Consider the following 20,756-nt stretch of genomic DNA (forward strand, 5'->3'; position numbering starts at 1 on the left):
AACCTGGGACCCTTCAGCCCACAGGCCAATGCTCTATCCACTGAGCCAAACTGGTTAGGGCCAAAAAATTCTTCTATAAGTTTAGTGGTAATTTAAAAGATCTGATACACACATAACTGAAATAGTAAAGAACCCCTTGAAGTTGAAGGACTAAAGGCATAAGAAGCCATTTCTGTGGAAGAGAGGATGGAAAGAAGTTGACATGCCTAAATAAATGTTGTACAGTGACTTGAGGCATGTATTTGGATTTACAAATTAGAACCTAAATCTGATTACCCAAAAAAGAATTCGAGGAAATAGCAAATAATTAAAGGACTAAGATATATTTCTTTATGCTACTGACTAAAAAGAAATCTAGAAATTATCCCACTTGAAATAAGTTAAACAAATAACATTGTCTAACTATGTGATTTATCCTATCTAATAGAGGGAATATGCTAATTGACCCTCATACCATCACAAAGATGGCAGCGCCCACCGCCAATAAGGCCAATAAGGAGGGAATATGCTAATTGACTGCCCCATCCTCAAAGATGGCAGCGCCCACAGCCAATAAGGAGGGAATATGCTAATTGACTGTCCCATCCTCAAAGATGGTAGTGCCCACAGCCAATAAGGAGAGAATATGCTAATTGGCTGCCATGCCCTCAAAGATGGTGGCGCCCACAGCCACAAGATAGCTGGCAAGGGAGGGCAGTTGGGGGTGACTGGGCTGGCGGGGGTGGGGGGGCAGTTTGGGGCAATCGGGCCTGCAGGGGAGCAGTTAGGCATCGATCAGGCTGGCAGGAGAGTGGTTAGGGAGTGATCAGACTGGCAGGCAGAAGCGGTTAGGGGCAATCAGGCAGGCAGGCAGGTGAGCGGTTGGGAGCCAGCAGTCCCAGATTGTGAGAGGGATGTCAGACTGCCAGTTTAGGCCCGATCCCTGTGGCAGTCTGACATCCCCCAAGGGGTCCCAGATTGGAGAGGGTGCAGGCTGGACTGAGGGACACCTCCCCACCCCCACTCCCACCCCCATGCACGAATTTCGTGCACCGGGCCTCTAGTAGAATTATATAAAGTTAGAACTAAGAAGGCTTTAGGGCAGTGGTTCTCAACCTTCCTAATGCCGTGACCCTTTAATACAGTTCCTCATGTTGTGGTGACCCCCAATTTCATTGTTACAAATTGAATATAATTAAAGCATGGTGATTAATCACAAAAACAATATGTAATTATATATGTGTTTTCCGATGGTCTTAGGTGACCCCTGTGAAAGGGTCGTTCGACCCCCAAAGGGGTCGAGAAACACAGGTTGAGAACCACTGCTTTAGGGTAATCTCATCTCTTACTACTCAAAGTATGGTCCTTAAAACCTGCATTTTAAGATCCTCAGGTGATTCTCGTTCACATTCATGTGTGAGGCCCTGGTCTAGTCCAGGCCTCTCACTCATACAATAGGCATGTATTATTTATAACATTATATAGTACTATATATTTAGCACTCTACATGACTCTACAAAAGATAAAACCTAGGTCCTCCTTGCTAGGAGATTAGTCTATTTGAAGAAAGAAACAACAAAAAGAAATAATTGTAATATATTATAATAACGCTTGGTTGAGTATTTATCAGATGCCTGCTAAGTGCCAGCCATAACAGACACAGTCCTGGCCTGTGGAACTTTGAGTCTGGAGTGATAGACATGAATTACACAAATGAAAACCCAGCTTTTGGAGGGGCGGGAAATAAGGGAATATAATAAGGGGATATAATGTAGTTCAGGGAATAAGAGAAGGTCTCAGGAAGTGATCTTTAAGCTAAAGACTAACGAGGAGCCCAGCTGCTTTTGCTCAGTGGTTGAGCATTGATCTATGAACCAGGAGGTCACTGTTCAATTCCAGGTCAGGGCACATGCCCGGGTTGCAGACTTGATTCCCAGTGGGGGGCATGCAGGAGGCAGCCAATCAATGTTTCTCTCTCCTCATTGATATTTCTATCTATCTCTCCCTTCCCCTCTCTGAAATCAATAAAAACATATTTTTAAAAAACACAAGAAAGCAAGAAAATATAACCATCATAGATGTGCTTGGCAATATAGGCAAAATAGTTAATAAAGTGAACTTTAAAAGAATAAGAAGTTAGCCAAGTAAAAAGGAAGTGGTATTCTTTTTTTTTTTTTAATATTTTATTGATTTTTTACAGAGAGGAAGGGAGAGAGATAGAGAGCTAGAAACATCGATGAGAGAGAAACATCAATCAGCTGCCTCCTGCACATCCCCCACTGGGGATGTGCCCGCAACCCAGGTACATGCCCTTGACCGGAATCGAACCCGGGACCCTTCAGTCCGCAGGCCGACGCTCTATCCACTGAGCCAAACTGGTTTCAGCAGAAGTGGTATTCTTGACAAAAGAATTTACACGAGAGGAACAAGAAATTGTGCATGTCTTAGCCTGGTTGGACTGCCATAACAAAATACCACAGGGTAGGTGGCCTAAACAACAGCAATTTATTTCCTCATAGTTCTAGAGCAGGGGTGGGCAAACTTTTTGACTCGAGGGCCACAATGGGTTCTTAAACTGGACCGGAGGGCCGGAACAAAAGCATGGAAGGGTACGGTCTTTTTTTTTTTTTTTTTTTTTTTTTTTTTAGTTTTATTCATTTCAAACGGGCCGGATCCGGCCCGTGGGCCATAGTTTGCCCACGGCTGTTCTAGAGGCTAGAAGTCCAAGATTAAGGTGCCCACATGGTTGGTTTCTAGTGAGAACTCTCTACCTGGTTTGCAGAAGGTCTGCCTATTGCTTCTTGCTCACATGGCCTTTCCTAGGTGTATGCATATATGCAGAGAGAGACTCTGGTGTCTCTCACTCGTCTTACAAGGGTACCAACTCTACTGGATTAGGGCCTCCATCCTTATGACCTCATTTAACCTGTATGACCTTCTAAAGACCCTGTCAAACAAACATTTAATCCATAGCAGTCTGTTTTATTAACTAAGGGAAGTCTGTTTGTGGCTGAGATGTAGAGAAGACAGACGAGCCTGAAGTAATAAGCATTTTACATTGTATCCAGAGAAAGTAGGAAATAACATTTTCTGTATTTTAAGATCACTCTTGTGTGGACAAGAGTACAAGTAGAAGAAACCAATTAGGAAGCTATTGTAATAACCCAGATAAGAGGTGATGAGTATAATAGGAAATATAAAGATATAGATATACTTGAGATATTTTGTAAATACAACAGGTGGGGCTTGACATCTGTTAGACCTGAAGAATCAGGAAGATATCAATGATTATTTCCAGATATTTTGTATGGGCACCTGGGTAGATGTGCCATTTACTGAATTGGGATGGCTGAAGGAGGAAAACTCTTGGGAAAAGGTAAAAAGTTCAGGCATGTTAAATTTTATATATTTGTGAAAACATATAGAAAATAGTAGTTGTACTAGTGGAACTCAGAAAAGAAGTCTGGTTGGAAATGAAAATTAGGGAATAGTAATCCACAAATAGAGTATTTAAAGACAAGGATTGCCTGAAGAGAGGGTGGAATGACAAGCGATCCTAGGACTGGATCTTGACAAACATTTACAGACCAGAAAGTGGGGAAATAACCAGAAAATAAAACTAAAAAGGGAACCACCAGAGAGATAGAGGAAAATCAAGAATATGGTGTCAAAGAAACCAGGACTATACAGTCTTCAAGAATGAGAGCTGGATGACAGATAAAGATTTAGGAGTCATCAATGTATGAGTAGTAGATGAAGCCATGGGATTGGATAAAATTACTCAGCAAACTGATGAGAATCTTGGGAATCCATTAAGTGAAACAAGAGCTTGATGCAAAGATAATTGATAAGAAGCAACAAGAGAAGAAGGAAAATAAGTAGAGGTTGGGATCCCCAGAGGGAGGGCTTGATCAGCAGTGTCAGGTGCAGCACTAGGTTGAAAAATCTTAACTGTTAGTCTTTCGTTATTCTTTGATTTCTCTGTGATATAGGAGTCACTAAGAAAGGTGATAGGCAGAATAAAAGACTTGAGAATAATAAAGGTTCGAAATAGCTACTGAGAAAAATAGTCACTAAGAACTCAAAGGGATTTTTGGCATTGGTGAGGATCTGCTGAAATTGGAGATTAATTTTGTACTCTCGTTGTTGTACTAAATTGTTATTTCTTTCTATGGCATTCAGCAGCCCATGTGTAGGATTGAAAATGTGCTGTTGTATTGATCTAGGCTTGAGATTTTAATGAGCTTTGGGTTGATGAACAGTCAAAAAGGGATATGGGAATTGAGAGTTGGGCACAGAAGAGATTTAGGCTGTGTTATCTCTTAGTTACTTTTAGTTAAAGTAAGAGAAATCCCAATTCAAGCTGGCTAAACAGCATACTCTATTGATTCACTTTAGTGTAAAATCCAACGACTTCAGGCAAGAGGTGATCTCCAGCTGTCTACTAATATTCTTTTCCACTCCCTACCCTGCCTTTCATGATAGGTTTATCCTAAGGCTGGATCTGCATGTAAATTCACACAAATGAAATGATTGCCAATAACAACTAGAATTACATTCACATCAAGCAAGTAAGAAAAAGGATTTGTTCCTTTCCCACCCATGGAAATAAGGGGTTGGGAGAGGGCTTCATTTTGATTGAACCAAACTGCATCACATATGCACCCGTAAACCAATCCCTATGGTCAAGGGAATACCATTTTACTTTAGGACAATCAACACCCACCCCTAAAGTTAGAGGTGAAGGAGTCAAAGCCCCTCAAACCTCATGGGAATGGATGCTGAGGAAGCCATTAGTAACATATATAAAGGACTCACTCTGAAGATGAAGCAACTCAGGCACAGAGGAGTCATTGACTTTTAAAGTCACAGCTAGTAAATGGTGGACTTTGAATCAGATCTTCCACCTCCATAATCCAAGCATCTTTCTGGTACATTAAGTAGCCTTTCAGTTACTTATTTGTATGATCCTAAAAATTGGTCATTGTAGAGGAACTAGAAGTTATTTTGAGAACTCAGAATAAAGAACTCATTGCAGGGAACAGACACATACTCTGGTTGCCTCAGTTAATGTGAGTTTGTTAAAGATGAAAGTGGATGCTGGAAAAACAAATGTGCATGGTACCTACCTTCTAATAGTGAGGATTAAATAGAGCACACAGACACTCACACATAACACTTAGCTCATAATGTAATAAGTGTGTTTGCACATGATTTAATAAACAACTATTATTTTATGTCAAACTTTGAGTCCAGTGCTGTGACCAGGGTCACAAATCAATCCCCATAAAATATTAAAAGGATGATTAATGAGCTCTTAGAAAAGAAAATATTGATCACTAAGGAGCCACCATTGGATTACTAAGAGCCAAAATAACAAAATAGTCTAATATCTCAGTGTCATATTAGTTTCATATATAGGGGAAACAGTATTTGGTATAGCAGGATTTCAACAAGATCTCCCAATGTATCCTTTTGGGCAGGATGGGAAGAAATGCACAAGACATACAGTTATGTAGATTTGCAATTATGAAATTTTAGTATCATAGCTAGCTGATTAATATATCCAGTCATTTAACAAACACTGTGCCAGGCACTGTATCAAATATTGAAGACACAAATATGAAAGTAATGGTCCCTGCTTGCATCTATAAGCATATGCAGGCTTGGAGGGCAATAAGGTCATGTCCTGAAGCATATACTGATACTACTTGTAGGTAGGGCCCTGAAACTGGGCTCCAAGCATTAGCTGAGTGGTTGAACTCTACAATTTTTTTTTCAATATATATTTTTATTGATTTCAAAGAGGAAGGGAGAGAGAGATAGAAACATCAATGATGAGAGAGAATCATTGATTGGCTGCCTTCTGCATGTCCCACACTGGGATGGAGCCTGCAACTGGGCATGTGCCCAGGACCAGAAATCTATCCATGACCTCCTGGGTCATAGTCAATGCTCAACCACTGAGCCACACTGGCTGGGCCAACTCTACATCTTAAAGACCCTGGTCCAGCCCTAACATTTTGTGAGTCTTATAGGTTCAAAAAAGACATTTATCTATATATCTGCAACACTAAACCATTTAGTGGCATGAATGGTGCCAGCAAATAGTCCTAAAAGTTAGGAGAATGGTAAGTGCCTGTAGACCTCAGGTAATGAAGAAAGTTGTACGTTCTCTAAGCTGATGGAGGCACCAGATTTATGGCTGTGATCAACATATGTATATATGTATGTATATGTGAACAACATATGTAACTTTTAAAATTATGCAGCTGTACAACTGTAAATTAATCTAATCAAAGGCAAAATTATTTATTTGCATTTTGATTCAACTCTTCAGATGAGCTTTTGGTTTCTGTTTTCCTACTAGAATTTCTTTGTTCAAAGCATACTAGCTGTTTCTAGTTCCCTGTGTCTTGGTTAACTGAGGCAATCCGTGTCTTATAACCATGTTGTTGCATAGTTGCTTTTTGTCTTGGTAATCACTGAGTCCCCACACAGTGGATAGCACTGCAGGTTAGAGCAACACTTGAGTACCACTGACGAATAAGCATTCATTACTGAGGCTTGTGGTGAAAAATTAAGCATGGGAAAATTGGTCTTATAGATTGAACTCAGTAATGGCTACATTTTTAACAAGGCAACATTAGAAATTATAACATTAAAATATTAAGTACTGATTTAGAATCAGACAAATTGGGTAACATATTAGTCTTTCTTCATATATAGAATGAAGATAATCCTCATGGGGTTGAGTTTACTATTCAAATGAGATTATATCTATGTGTGTGTGTGTGTGTGTATATGTGTGTGTGTGTGTGTATATGTGTATAGCCTATCTAATAAAAGAGAAACATGGTAATTAGCCATATGTCCGCTACCCTTCCCATTGGCTAATCAGGGTGATATGCAAATTAACTGCCAGCCAAGATGGCAGCTGGCAGCCAGGCAGCTTGAAGCGAACATGAGGCTTGCTTGCTTCAGTGACAGAGGACTCCAACGTTCCCCGCCTGCCTTGCCAGCCTCTGAGCTTGCAGTTTGAAACATTGTTACAAATATAGAATCTAAACAAACTCCAGAAACCCGCTTTCAGCCAGCCCGAATCTCAGAGCTGGAGTTGAAACAGTGTATCGATTATAGAACCCAAACAAACCATATACCTGCTTTCAGCAGCAGAGGCCTCAGAGCTGGTGCCAGAGCTCAAGCTGGCCCAGAATAAACAAAAAAAGAAAAAAAGGAGCAGTTGGGAGCTTCAGTCACCCGCCAGCCTGAAAACAGCCCTCAGCCCCTCACCCAGACTGGCCAGGCACCCCAGTGGGGACCCCCACCCTGAAGGGTGTGTGACCAGCTGCAAACAGCCATCATCCCCTCATTCAGGCTGGCCAGGCACCCCAGTGGCAAACCAGCTGGGACACCCTTCAGGGAAAACCAGCTGGTCCCCATCCATGCACCAGGCCTCTATCCTATATAGTAAAAGAGTAATATGCCTCCCAGCACCGGGATCAGCGGAGCCGAGAGGCCTCCCGGCACCGGGATCAGCGTGACAGGGGGCAGCGCCCAAACCCCCTGATCGCCCTGCGGCTCTGTGTGTGACAGGGGGCGGGGCCACAACCTCCTTATCCGTCCTGCTCTGTTCGTGATGGGAAGGCGCCCCAACCCCCTGACCAGCCCTGCTCTGTGCCTGATAGGGGGGAGCTCCCCAATCCCCTGATCGCCCTGCGGCTCTGTGTGTGACAGGGTGCAGCGCCCCAACCCCCCCCCCCCACGGGCCCTGCTCTGTGTATGATGGGGTAGAGCATAACCTCCCCATTGGCCCAGCCCTGAATGTGACAATGGCGGCGCCCCAACCCCCTGATCCGCCCTGCTCTGTGTGTGACGGGGCGGTGCCCCAACTCCCCTATCGGCCCTACTCTGTGAGTGGCGGGGGGAGCTCCTCAACCCCCTGATCAGCCCTGCTGTGTGTGTGACAGGTGGGAGCTCCCCAAGCCCCTGATGGGCCCTGCTCTGTGCGTGACAGGGTATGGAGCCCCAACCCACCTGAATGGGCCCTGCTCTGTGCGTAACAAGGGGCAGCGCCCCAACCCCCTGATTGGCCCTGCTCTGCGTGTGACAGGGTACGGAGCCCCAACCCCCCTGATGGGCCCTGCTCTGTGCGTGACAGGGAGTGGTGCCGCAACCTCCCCATCGACCCTGCCTTGAGTGTGACAGGGGGGCGGTGCCCCAACCCCCCAATCAGCCCTACCCTGAGCGTAACTGAGGGTGGCATCGCAACCTCCCAATCCGCCCTGCTCTGTGCATGACAGGGGGCGGCGCCCCAACTCCCCAATCGGCCCTGCTCTGAGCCCGACCAGGGGCTGCACCTAGGGATTGGGCCTGCCCTCTGCCACCCGGGAGCAGGCCTAAGCAAGCAGGTCGTTATCTCCCAAGGGGTCCCAGACTGTGAGAGGGCACAGGCCGGGCTGAGGGACCCCCCTCCCCCCGAGTGCACAAATTTTTGTGCACCGGGCCTCTAATATATATATATATCCTATATAATAAAAGGGTAATATGCAAATTGACCCTGACAGCAGAACTACTGGGAATGACTGGTCACTATGACACACACTGACCTCCAGGGGGCAGACACTCAATATAGGAGATGCCCCCTGGTAGTCAATGCGCTCCCACAGGGGGAGTCTGCTCAGCCACAAGCCAGGCTGATGGCTGCCAGTACAGCGGTGGTGGTGGGAGCCTCTCCCGCCTCCTTAGCAGCACTAAGGATGTCTGACTGCAGCTTAGGTCTGCTCCCCGCTGGCAAGTGGACATCCCCCGAGAGCTGCCAGGCTGCCAGAGGGATGTCTGACTGCCAGCTTAGGCCCAATCCCCCAGGGAGCGGGCCTAAGCCAGCAGGTGGTCATCCCCCGAGGGGTCCCAGACTGCGAGAGGGCACAGGCCGGGCTGAGGGACCTCCCCGAATGCACAAATTTTTGTGCACCGGGCCTCTAGTGTGTATATATATATATATACACACACACACATATATATATATACACACACATATATATACACACAAATACATATACATATATAGATATAAATTTAGAACCATGCCTGACATCAGGTTTTTCAATAAACAGTGTTCCTATTGACATATAAATATGCACATGGTATTTTCTAAGCCTTTTCTTCTATATCCTGAAATAGGGATTTTCTATGGATGGTTTTGTTGCCCGGATTCAAGGGAATTGGGTAGGTTTTTAACTATTAATGCCACAGAATTCTAGTACTCCAATAGCAAAAAATCCAGACTGAGTCCATGCACCATGTTTTTTCCAATCACTCATCAACCTTTCATGGCCCTTCCTGGCCTAGTGTAATATAAATACTTGAATGAGCTTCTTGGTGCTGACAGTTAGAATTTCACAACATTCATCTGCACTTAATATCTGTCACTGAAAAGATCTGGCAGCACTGCTGTCAGTTCCTCCTACTGCCAAGGTGTTAATGGTTTTTTTAAAAAAGACAGGTTCTGCCAGGCTTGGTTAATTTAAGATACACTCCCTAAAGGGCATAAGCCAAAAAAGTCTGTGCCACATGGTTTTGTTATTGTATTCTGTATGCATGAGTTTTGAACATAAAAATTTATGATGTTCATAGATAACTGAATTAGGTTCAGGATTTTTTTTTTTTTTATTCAGGCACTGTATTAGTCAGCTCAGGCAACCATACAAAATGGACTAGGTACCTGAAAAACAAGAATTTATTTTTTCATACTTCTAGAAGCTGGAAGTCTGAGATCGTAGTGCCAGCATGACCAGGTTCTGGTGAGGACTCTTCCTTCTCCCTGTGTCTTCACATGGTCTTTCCTCGATACTTCCTCAACAAAGATCAAGAGAGCATCTCTCTCTTTTCCTATTCTTATAAGACCCAGGGCACATTTTCCTCTTCATTTGGGGACGTGTGGGAGACAACTAATCAATGTGTCTCTCTCACATCAGTGTTTCTCTCTCCCTCTCTTTCTCCTCTCTCCTTTCCATTCTCTCTAAAAATCAATGGGCCCTACTTGGTTTGGCTCAGTGGATAGAGCATTAGCCTGTGGACTAACGGATCCTGGGTTCAATTCCAGTAAGGGGCACATGCCCAGGTTGCTAGCTTTATCCCCAGCAGGGGACGTGCAGGAGGCAGCCAATCAATGATCCTCTCTCATCATTGATTTTACTATCTCTTCCTCTCTAAAATCAATTTAAAAAATATTTTTAAAAAGTCAGTGGGAAAAATATCTTCAGGTGAGGATTAACCAAAAAATTTTAAATAAAAAGAGGAGAGGAATTTTAGGTCAGTAGCCTACAGCCGAGGAATTGAGAATCCTAAGCCCTAATAGAAATAGTATTATACCACTTTAAGGTTCTATAGACTAGCCCTGGCTGGGAAGCTCCGTTGGTTAGAACATTCTCCCAACGCCAAGGTTGTGGGTTTTATCTCTGGTCAGGGCACATACAAGAATCACCCAATGAATGCATCAATAAGTGGAACAATAAGTCAATATGTCTTTCTTTCTCTCTTTTTCTCTCAAATCAGTCAATCAATAAAATATATTTTTAAAGATTATACATACTAATAATCATCAAACTTCCTTAATTTGACTGGAATTTTATTTTATAATAACCTTGAATATCATAAAAATTAAAAGGTCTAATTGGACTTTTCTTATATGTAGGTGATTTTTATGACAAATAAATGCCATTTACTTGATTAATTTTTCTTTTAAAAAAAATACTTTGATTAAATTCAGAGAGGAAGGGAGAGGGAAAGAGAAATAGAAGCATCAATAATGAGAATCATCCATCAGCTGCTTTCTGCACACACCCCCTCCTCCCACTGGGGATGGAGCCCACAACCCTGGCATGTGCCCTAACCGGGAATCAAACTGTGACCTCCTGGTTCATAGGTCGATGCTCAACCACTGAGCCATACCAGCTGGGCTCGTTAACTCATTTTTAATTATACCACCACCTTTAAGTTTTCTTGCTAAAAATATCAGACCCAAATCTAATAAACCCTCTAGCATCTAGTCTAGATACTACCAGTGTGCAGGGGACATAATATTATGTTAAGTGATACCTTAGGGAAGCAATCTACAAAATCCAGAAAGTAGGACTATCTACAGGATAAAATCCTAGTTCCTTCAGTTAGAGAGAGAACAATGAAAAAGGAATGAACTACTGATCCACACAACTTGGAATGATGCTCAGCAACCCTAGTATGTAACTTAAAAGGTGGGATACAATATGATTCCATTTATAAGAAATTTCCGCTTAGGAATTGTCACCCTTTGGAGTTGATGCCCAAGTCGGGTGCCAGTCTCTATGGGACTAAGCTCCAGCAGTCAGTGCAGCCAGAGCCCCATGGATCCATGCAAGAGGCCTCGAACAACTGTGGGTCATGTGCACCGTCTCTGTGTATCGGATGAGCACATATGTTGTACTGGCCACTAGAAATAATAAATGGGAGTAAACCATGAGTTTGCAGTGAGACTAGCGTCAGAATTAGCAAACATGAATTAGAGAACAGAGCCTCTTAAAACACATAGTACCAGCTTTAAAAGCATTAAAGATTCTGAAAAGACAGAGCTCAGTATGAGCTGAACTGGACAGAAAAAGCTTCATGGAACAGGTGCCAAGCAAGTGGTTTGGATGGACAGGAGTGTGGACTTCAGATAGTGAAAATAGGTAAGTACCAGGAATGAGCATGGCAGAGTGAGCAGCTGGAATGAGAGCTGTCTGGGTCTAAAGTTGAATACTGTGTGGTGCTAGGAAACAAGGCTGGGTAGATGAGCGAGGGCCAGGCCACTGCAAATCAGGCAGAAGATGACAGTGAGCATTAAACCATCTTTGTAGGTTTTTGAGTAGGAGAGAGGTGACCCAACAAATTTAAACTTACACAGTCTGAAAGGCAGTTCAACCATATGTAAAATGTCCTTTAAAATGATTTTACCGGTGGTTCTGTTTCTTGGTCAGGTGCTAGTGACATGATTGTGCTCACTGTGTGAAGGCCTGGGGAAGGGGCGGGAAGGGGGGTCAACGGGGTAAAAAAGGGGACATCTGTAATACTTTCAACAATAAAGATAAATTTAAAAGATTAATAAATATAATAAAAACCATTTGCATTTATTTTTTTTTTTAATTTTCAAGCTCCATATGGTTTTTACACATTTCCATATGTATATTGTACTTAAAATTTTTCTTTTCATATACTTGGTGGGATGTGGGGGAGCTCAGGTGGGACCACCAGATATTTTACATATACACATCTGTGAACCCATCAATGACAAGGGAAGTAATTTATCACTAACTTGCCCAAGGTCACATAGATGGTTAATGGTGGAACTAGGTAGGAATTTTTAGGTCTCCTGATTATCATCCCTATGACTTCTTTATAGAAAATGATAAGCATTTCATTCTTTTTAGGATGGTAACCAAAATATTGGCTATGGTAGCCTTGTTTAGTCTATATACATTCTTTATGTACTGGAAAAATCAACAGTTCATTAGCATTTCCCAAACACAGGCAGGAATTCTTTAAGGATTTGCATGTAAACATAGATAAGAAGATCACACTCCCCTAAGATTTACCCTTAAAATAAATCATAACTTTTTCTGAGCTTATTAAAAATGCATTCTCTCTCTCTCTCTCTCTCTCTCTCTCTCTCTCTCTCTCTCTCACACACACACACACACACACACACACACACACACACTGTAGACTCAACTTGTCTACTTCTGGGACAGTATAAAAGGATTTCAGTATAAGTAGATATATAATAAGTAGAGCAAGTAAGATGTAAAATTGATATTCAGTATGATCTCATTTCTATAATAATATATTAGAAATATACATAGAAAACATAATTAGGATATTTACCAAAATGTTAATGTTGATTATATATGGAAGGATTATAGATCATTTTATTTTTTCTTAATGTTTTTTGTTTATTTTCAACAATGAAATAAATTTTGTGATCAGGAAATAACTTTTTTTAACTTAAAAAACGTAAGACATATCAAGCTTCCTATTTAGATATGCTCATGATGAAAATCATCTCTCAGCACTTTCCTATATCACTATAAACAGGATTTATTTCAATGGCCGTGTTTAAATAATGTTAGAATGCTATTTAACTATTTAAATGCAAGTTTTCACTAGCTAAACATTTCAGTAATGTCCTGTTCCAGTAAGGCATTTAATTTAAAGTTTCATAAGAACACAGCCTGGAAGTGGTATAGCTATCTATTGAAAAAAGTTACTTAAGTGTGTGATACAATATAACCCTCTATGAAAATGTTCTGCAGGTATGCTGGCATCCTCCTGGGCATCACAAATACGTTCGCCACTATTCCAGGAATGATTGGGCCTGTCATTGCTAAAAGCCTGACCCCTGAGGTAAGGAGATGATTAACATATAAACTGAAGAGATCTAAACAGTTCACTGGAAGCTACACCTCTGTGTCAAAGTTGAATGTACTTTAATTAAGAGTAAAATTCTGAATGTTTATTCTTATGCAATTCTTTATAGCAGCAAAAAGTAAATGTCTTAATGGGTAGAAATGTATATTTTCAAAGAACACTCCTTGGATTAGACAGAACAATAGAACTAAGTTAAACAAAGATCTTATAGCTGAAACTACACAAGTACTTAAAAATTGTGATATTATATCATACAAATGACTGTGCTTTTTATTTGAATGAATAAAAATTGGTAATGTATAATTTTTCAAAAATTGGTTGCACGAAGGTAAGGTACAGGAAGTCATGTGAGAATGAATAAGGAACAGTTGAAATAATGGAGACTGTTTAGAGGAGCAGAGACTTGGGAAGACTTCCATATGAAAGACAGCGACTTGCTCTCAGCAGCTTCACAAAGACAGATGGAGAGAAGTCATGAGGAGACCATAGGAAGGTTTTTTGTTTAAAGCTGTTGCTATATGGGATGAGCTGCCTTATGAATTAGTGAGCCCTGAAATAGTCAAACATGTTTTCAAAGGCATTTCTTGGGTGCTAATTAATGTACCAGATACTGAGGATTCAGTGGCAAAAATGACAAGTTTCTGCACTTGAGAAAATCATCATTTAGAGATTATATGAAATCAAATAAAATAAAGCATGACAAATACTGCAGAAAAAAAAATGTGTGCAGAGTGTTCTGGTCACAGAGGAGAGAATAGCCAGTCTGTGGGGATGGAGCACTAGAGGACTGAGCCCGGTGGGTGGGAAGAGGCCTGTACAAAGAGTTCCTCCAGGGACAGCCAAGATGGCGGCATAGGTAACACCTGAACTTGCTGCCGCGCACAACCACATTAAAACTACAACTAAAAGACAAAATGAATATCATCCAGAACCACAGGAAGGCTGACTGAGTGGAAATTCTACAACTAGAAGGAAAGAGAAAAGCGCATTGAGTCCGGTAGGAGGTGCAGATGTGTGGAAGTGTGGAGGTATGGAGGCGTGCGCGGAAGGGGCCGGCAGCTGGGTATACTGTTGTCTTTTTTAATCAGGAGGGAGTTGCAAGCTCCCGACTTCTCTGAACTCCAGTTCCAGGCGAGAATCTGGGGACCCAGACTCATACGGAGAGAAACTGGACTGTCTGGCATTGGGCTAGAACGTGAGGGCGGCTTTCTCTCAGAGGTGCTTGCAGCGGTCATTGTTCCTGCATGGGGCCGTGGGACACAGAGACCCTGGGACCTCTCTGAGGCAGAGCAGACTGGCAGCCATTGCTCTTTGCTCTGCTCTGGTGATTCTGAGATCCCACCCCACTCAATTTACAATTCCACCCAAGCTGTGTGCAGAGGCTTTTGCATATGAATGTCCTGGCCTTTCTCTGCCTTTTAAAAACCTGTCAAGCTGCAGCTGGGTCAGAGAACCCCAGAGCTTCCAAAAGAAGGCCTAAGGCTCCTCAGCAGCCTGCACTGCTTCACAACTGCACTTCATCTGGGCACCTCCAAACCCCAAAAAGGAGGAATCTGCAGATCTCTCTGTAGCTCCTGCTGGGTGGCCTCAGGCAGTGGCTGACTTTGCACCTCCTTAGAGATCCAAGAGCCAGTGTATGTACCCAGTGGTCAGGGTGAGACCATTCAGATTACAACTCTTCATATCCATAAGAGACACACTCAGGGGGCAGACTCAGTGAGCACCAAAGCCCCACTGAAGCAAGTCCTGCCCCATAAGGGTGTCTCCAGCACCGCAGTTCTCCCACTGTAGACACAACTGGTCCTCACAGCCAATTGGCTTGGAGGACAATTCCTCCCAGTGATACCAACAGCAATCAAGGCTAAACTACAACAAGACTGTGCACACAGCCCACAAAGGGGTACACCAAGAGTGTCTACCTCAGGTAATTGGGGAGGCTGAGCCACTGGGCCCTATAGGACACCTAGCACATAAAGCCATTCTATCAACACAGGGAAGTAGCCTAAATGCGGAGATAAAAAAACAGGTCCAAATGACAGAAATGAAGGAAAGCAAACTACTGGATATAGAGTTGAAAACCACAGTTATAAGGTTACTCAAGAATCTTCTAGAAACCTCAGAAATTTAGTGAAACCCTCAAGTATATGAAAAAGGACCAATCAGAAATTAAGCATACATTGACTGAAATAAAGAATAATATACAGAAATCCAACAGCAGACTAGAGGATCCTAAGAATCAAGTCAAAGATTTGAAATATTTGAAATACCCAACCAGAAAAGCAAAAGGAAAAAAGAATCCAAAAATACGAAGATGGTGCAAGGAGAGGAGCCTCTGGGACAATTTTAAGTGTACCAACATCCAAATTATAGGGGTGCCAGAAGAAGAGAGAGAGCAAGATATTGAAAACCTATTTGAAGAAATAATGACAGAAAACTTCCCCCACCTGGTGAAAGAAATAGACTTACAGGTCCAGAAAGCGCAGAGAACCCCAAACAAAAGGAATCCAAAGAGGACCACACCAAGACACATTATAATTAAAATGCCAAGAGCAAAAGACAAAGAGAGAATCTTAAAAGCAGCAAGAGAAAAACAGTTAATTACTTACAAGGGAGTACCCATACGACTGTCAGCTGATTTCTCAGCAGAAATGATGCAGGCCAGAAGGGAGTGGCAAGAAATATTCAAAGTGATGAATAGCAAGAACCTACAACCAAGATTACTGTACCCAGGAAAGCTATAATTTAGAATTGAAGGTCAGATAAACAGCTTCAAAGATAAGAAAAAGCTAAAGGAGTTCATCACCACCAAACCAGTATTATATGAAATGCTGAAAGGTATCCTTTAAGAAGAGGAAGAAGAAGAAAAAGGTAAAGATAAAAATTATGAACAACAGTCCTGACCGGTTTGGCTCAGTGAATAGAGTGTCGGCCTGCGGACCGTAGGGTCCCAGGTTCGATTCCAGTTAAGGGCATGTACCTTGGTTGCGGGCACATCCCCAGTAGGGAGTGTGCAGGAAGCAGCTGAATCGATGTTTCTCTCTCATCGATGTTTCTAACTCTCTATCCCTTTCCATCTCCCTTCCTCTTGTAAAAAAATCAATAAAATATTTTTTAAAAAATTATGAACAAATTGACAACAAATACATATCTATCAACAAGTGAATCTAAAAATCAAGTGAATAAAAAATCTGACGAACAGAATAAACTGGTGAATAGAATAGAATAAGGGCATAGAAAGGGAATGAACTGAAAATTCTCGGGGGCAAGGGGGTGTGGTGGGTACGGGAAGAGACTGGACAAAAATCATACACCTATGGACGAGGACAGTGAGGCAGGGGGTAAGGGCAGGGCGGGGTGGGAACTGGGTGGAGAGGAGCTATGGTGGGGGGGGGGAGGAACAACTGTAATAATCTGAACAATAAAGATGTGTTTTTAAAAATTTAAATAAATAAATAAAAGGGTTCCTCCATTGTGTGTGAAATCAAAATAAATTATCTCAAAGGCCCTTTCTAACTCCAGTTTCCTATTTTTAAAAAAATCTAATGAACTGGTGAAATATATTCTTCGAGAAGCTGACTTAAACTTCTAAAAGAGACTTAGTTTTCTCTGTTTTGTCTCTGTAATCGAGTTAACACTTTTAGAATATGCAAACTTTTTCATTACCAAATAGACTATTTCAGACATCTATGTGTTCACCATAGGCAATGCTCCTATACTCTGTTCCCACCAATTCCTTACTTAAATGAATCAGTGCCCCTTGTTACTGTGTTCTCACATAACGGAAAGATATGTTGGGAAAGTGTTTTGTTTTTTTTCCCTAAAATTCTGTGTCTCCATGTGGACATGTCAGAAATGTTCAACATAGATCATTGTGACAACACACTACCACATGTTACTTTCACTTATTGATACTCCCAGCGCTTATGCTAGGGAAATATGGACTCCTGAATTAAAGTTTTGAATGTTTGTAAAATGGGAACTGAACTGGATTTTGGATAAGTTACTAAAGCATTAGTTTAGTGATATCTTTTAAAAGTAAAACCACATTTGCTTTAAAATTAAAATTGCTTACAATGAAATTTACTGTACTGCCTCAAAAACTTTGTGGAATGAATCAGAGTATATATAAATAATTAAAAGTCAAAGTGTGTCTGAGATTCAGGTTTGGGGATGGGTTTTTTTTATATGTTTTTTATTGACCTTTTGAGAGAGATAGAGAAATAGAAACATTGATAGATACTGATGGATTTTTGTCACATGTACTATTTGTTGAATCAGCTGCCTCACTCCCTACTGGGGATCGAGCCTGCAACCCAAACATGTGCCCTGACCGGGAATCAAACCAGCAACCTCTTGGTTCCTGGGTCAACACTCAACCGCTAAGCCACACCAGCTTGGCTAAGATTCATTTTTGTTACAAACAAAACAGCATTCTCTAAAAACTGATGAAATTTTTGTTAAAAAGCCAACTAGGAGCTATGTGAGATTTCTGGTACAATTGATTGATTTTAAGTTACTCACTGTCTCCAAATAACATTAAGGTGTTATTGTATCCCCTTAATGACACAGAGAAGCTTGGTCTTTAGGAATCCTAAGAAGCTGTCTTAAACATTTCTTCCTGGCATATGATGTAATTATTGACTGACTCCTCTAGGGTGGCAACACACTGTTGGCATATCTAAATAGTTACTAAAATTCAAGATGGATTTCTAAGATTTTTTTCACCAAAATACATTCATCTCAGATAAGTATAACTTAACCCCACAGTGCTCCTTTCTTCAGATTTTTCCTTTTTTCTTGAGTAAATGGCCTCATGCTAGCTTTCTACTGCCTTTTCTTTTTCTTTCTCATTGCCAGTTCTACTGGGTTGTGTGTGTGTGTGTGTCTGTGTGTGTCTCTGTGTGTCTGTGTCTATGTGTGTGTGCGCGCAGTGTGTGTTTAGCGTTATAAAGTGAACAAGAAATTTTCATGTGCATTTTTTCTTTCTTTCTCTACAGAACACTATTAGGGAATGGCAAACTGTTTTCTGGATCGCTGCTGCTATTAATGTATTTGGTGCCATTTTCTTCACACTCTTCGGTAAAGGTGAAGTGCAAAACTGGGCCCTCGATGATCACCATGGACACAGAAACTGAAGGAACCAATAAATAATTCTGTCTCTACTCATGTATTTTTGCTTATCAGTAACCTAAAAGTGCCTTTGATATTTTAATATGTAAGCATTCTATATACAAGAAAAAAATTGTATGTGTATTAAATTTTTAAGGCTTGTAATCATGAAATGTCACTAGTGGCCAGATTAGTAAAATTAGCTATTTTTAATTATTAATAACATATATGCTGGAATTCATACTTAAGGGTCACATAACTGGCTGCAAGTCAGCAATATGAAGTAGGGGAGTTCTATTGAATGAGCTGAAGTGGACTCTTCTATGCCTTTACTTAATTAAACTAGATTAATAAGTCTCAGGTCTTGGTAAACACCTATTTTCACCCACTTTCTTCATAATTATTTGTCATCAGCAATCCCTGACACTTAAGTTTCAAACTTTAGCATCTCCATGGCGCTGCCAGCCATTCTCTAATTCGGATCGGCAGCTGGGCTGAGGGAAGCATGCCCAGGCAGCTGCCACGCAGTCCCTTCCTGGCTTCAGGGACAGTGCCCAGCATTTATCAGAGGCGGCAGCCAAGCCCAGGCACAGGGCCAAGTCTCTGGATGGTGTTCTTCCCCTGGGGGCTGTTAAGGTGCAGATACAACCCCGAGAAGGCAGGAGCATTGAGATCACAGCCATGGCTCTGAAGAATCCTCAAACTTTCCCCTCCCAGGAATATTGATTGGCATGTAACCTGCGAGAGTAAAGTGTGATGCCCAATTAACCACTAACACCATCATCCTTGATTAAAACTACCTTTGAGTAGATCAGACTATAAATTCCAAGTCCTGTGTTCTATGAGCTACGCCAGCTATTTGTCCAAATGTAAGACCCTGGTTGCATTTTAAGGTTTAAGTGACTTTTAAAGGCCACGTCTCCTGAGACCAGTTATAATGTAAAGGTGAAAATCATCTTCCTGCCAATTCTTGAAATCATATTTCCATTTTTTCCTAGACCGTCTTCCAATGGGTTTTGAACATACTTTGAGGGCTTTTATGTGATTAGAACTTGGTTTATGTTATATGTTTGTTCAACACTACCTGTAACATTTTAATAAAACTGCTTAATGTAATATGATGTGAATAATTTCTGTAAATTTATTTTTAAATCTGTAAATAGCTTTGGGTTGCAGTGGTGATATTTCTTTTATAAATCATCAAAATAAACCTTTTTTGATTGATTTTTGGATCTGACAGTTCTATGATATTTTCTAGTGTCCACAGTGGCTATTTTACATCTTTTCTGCCATCCTCCTAAAGCCCCCAATGTACCTCTACATGCATCTCTGCCACACCAGGTAGAGGAGAAGTAGGCCAGCTATTTAAAATGGAAATCAAGCCCTAGCTGGTTTGGCTCAGTGGGTAGAGCGTCGGCCTATGTACTGAAGGGTCCCAGGTTCCATTCAGGTCAAGGGCACATGCCTAGGTTGTGAGTTCAATCCCCAGTAGGGGGCATGCAGGAGGCAGCCAATCAATAATTATCATCATTGATGTTTCTATCTCTCCCTCTCCCTCTCTGAAATTAATAAAAATATATTAAAAATAAATAAAATAAAAGAGATATTGCTATTGCCATTGACCTGCCCTTTCTAGCCCACCACTGATTCTGTCCTGTCTTACCTTCTCTAAGACCTTGCTTCAGTAATTCCTTTTTAATTCTTTAATCTCTCTTCTTCTTTTCCTTCTGTCTCAAAGACAATCTTCTCTGGCCTTTAAAAAACAAAAATACAAACTCTCCTAGGGACATATACATGCAGAATATCTTGAGAATCATTCTCAAGAAACCAGAATCCGTGGCTACCTCTGGAGAGAGAAAATAGGCAATCAGCAGTAGGAAGGAGAATTAATTTTCACTTGACCAAAAGTGGCAGTGGACTAACCTATTCAAATAAATACATCATTTTTTAAAATCTGTTGCTCAGACTACTACATAATCACTATCAGGTTTTCAACTACCTGCTGGACATCCCCAACTGGCGATCTTCTCTGTACCTAAGACTTGTTTAAATCCAACCTCACTCCCTCATCGCCATCCCCAATGAACGTGGCTGTTCCTGCCACTTATTCCTGTTAAAAGTTTCATTTCCGCAGTCACTTAGACTTGGACCCGAGGTTATTTTTTATTCTTCCTCCTTTCTAGTCCCCCAGCCCTGTGTCTAATTAACCACCTGCCTTTTCCATT

At 41.6% G+C, this 20,756-nt stretch overlaps 1 protein-coding gene across 3 annotated transcripts in view; it reads left to right on the forward strand.

The window, feature by feature from the left end:
- SLC17A5 (solute carrier family 17 member 5) overlaps positions 1-19,755 on the forward strand; it is an 82,255-nt gene extending 62,500 nt beyond the window's left edge. For all 3 annotated transcript variants that reach the window (XM_036316828.1, XM_036316827.1, XM_036316826.1), the window contains exons 10-11: positions 13,308-13,398; positions 18,420-19,755. In XM_036316828.1, coding sequence (XP_036172721.1) covers positions 13,308-13,398; positions 18,420-18,557 — 229 coding nt within the window. In that variant the 3' untranslated portion in view covers positions 18,558-19,755. The remainder of the gene's footprint in view (positions 1-13,307; positions 13,399-18,419) is intronic.
- Positions 19,756-20,756: the final 1,001 nt, after the last annotated feature.

Source organism: Myotis myotis, unplaced genomic scaffold (genome assembly GCF_014108235.1).
Source record: "Myotis myotis isolate mMyoMyo1 unplaced genomic scaffold, mMyoMyo1.p scaffold_m19_p_7, whole genome shotgun sequence".
Taxonomy (NCBI): domain Eukaryota; kingdom Metazoa; phylum Chordata; class Mammalia; order Chiroptera; family Vespertilionidae; genus Myotis; species Myotis myotis.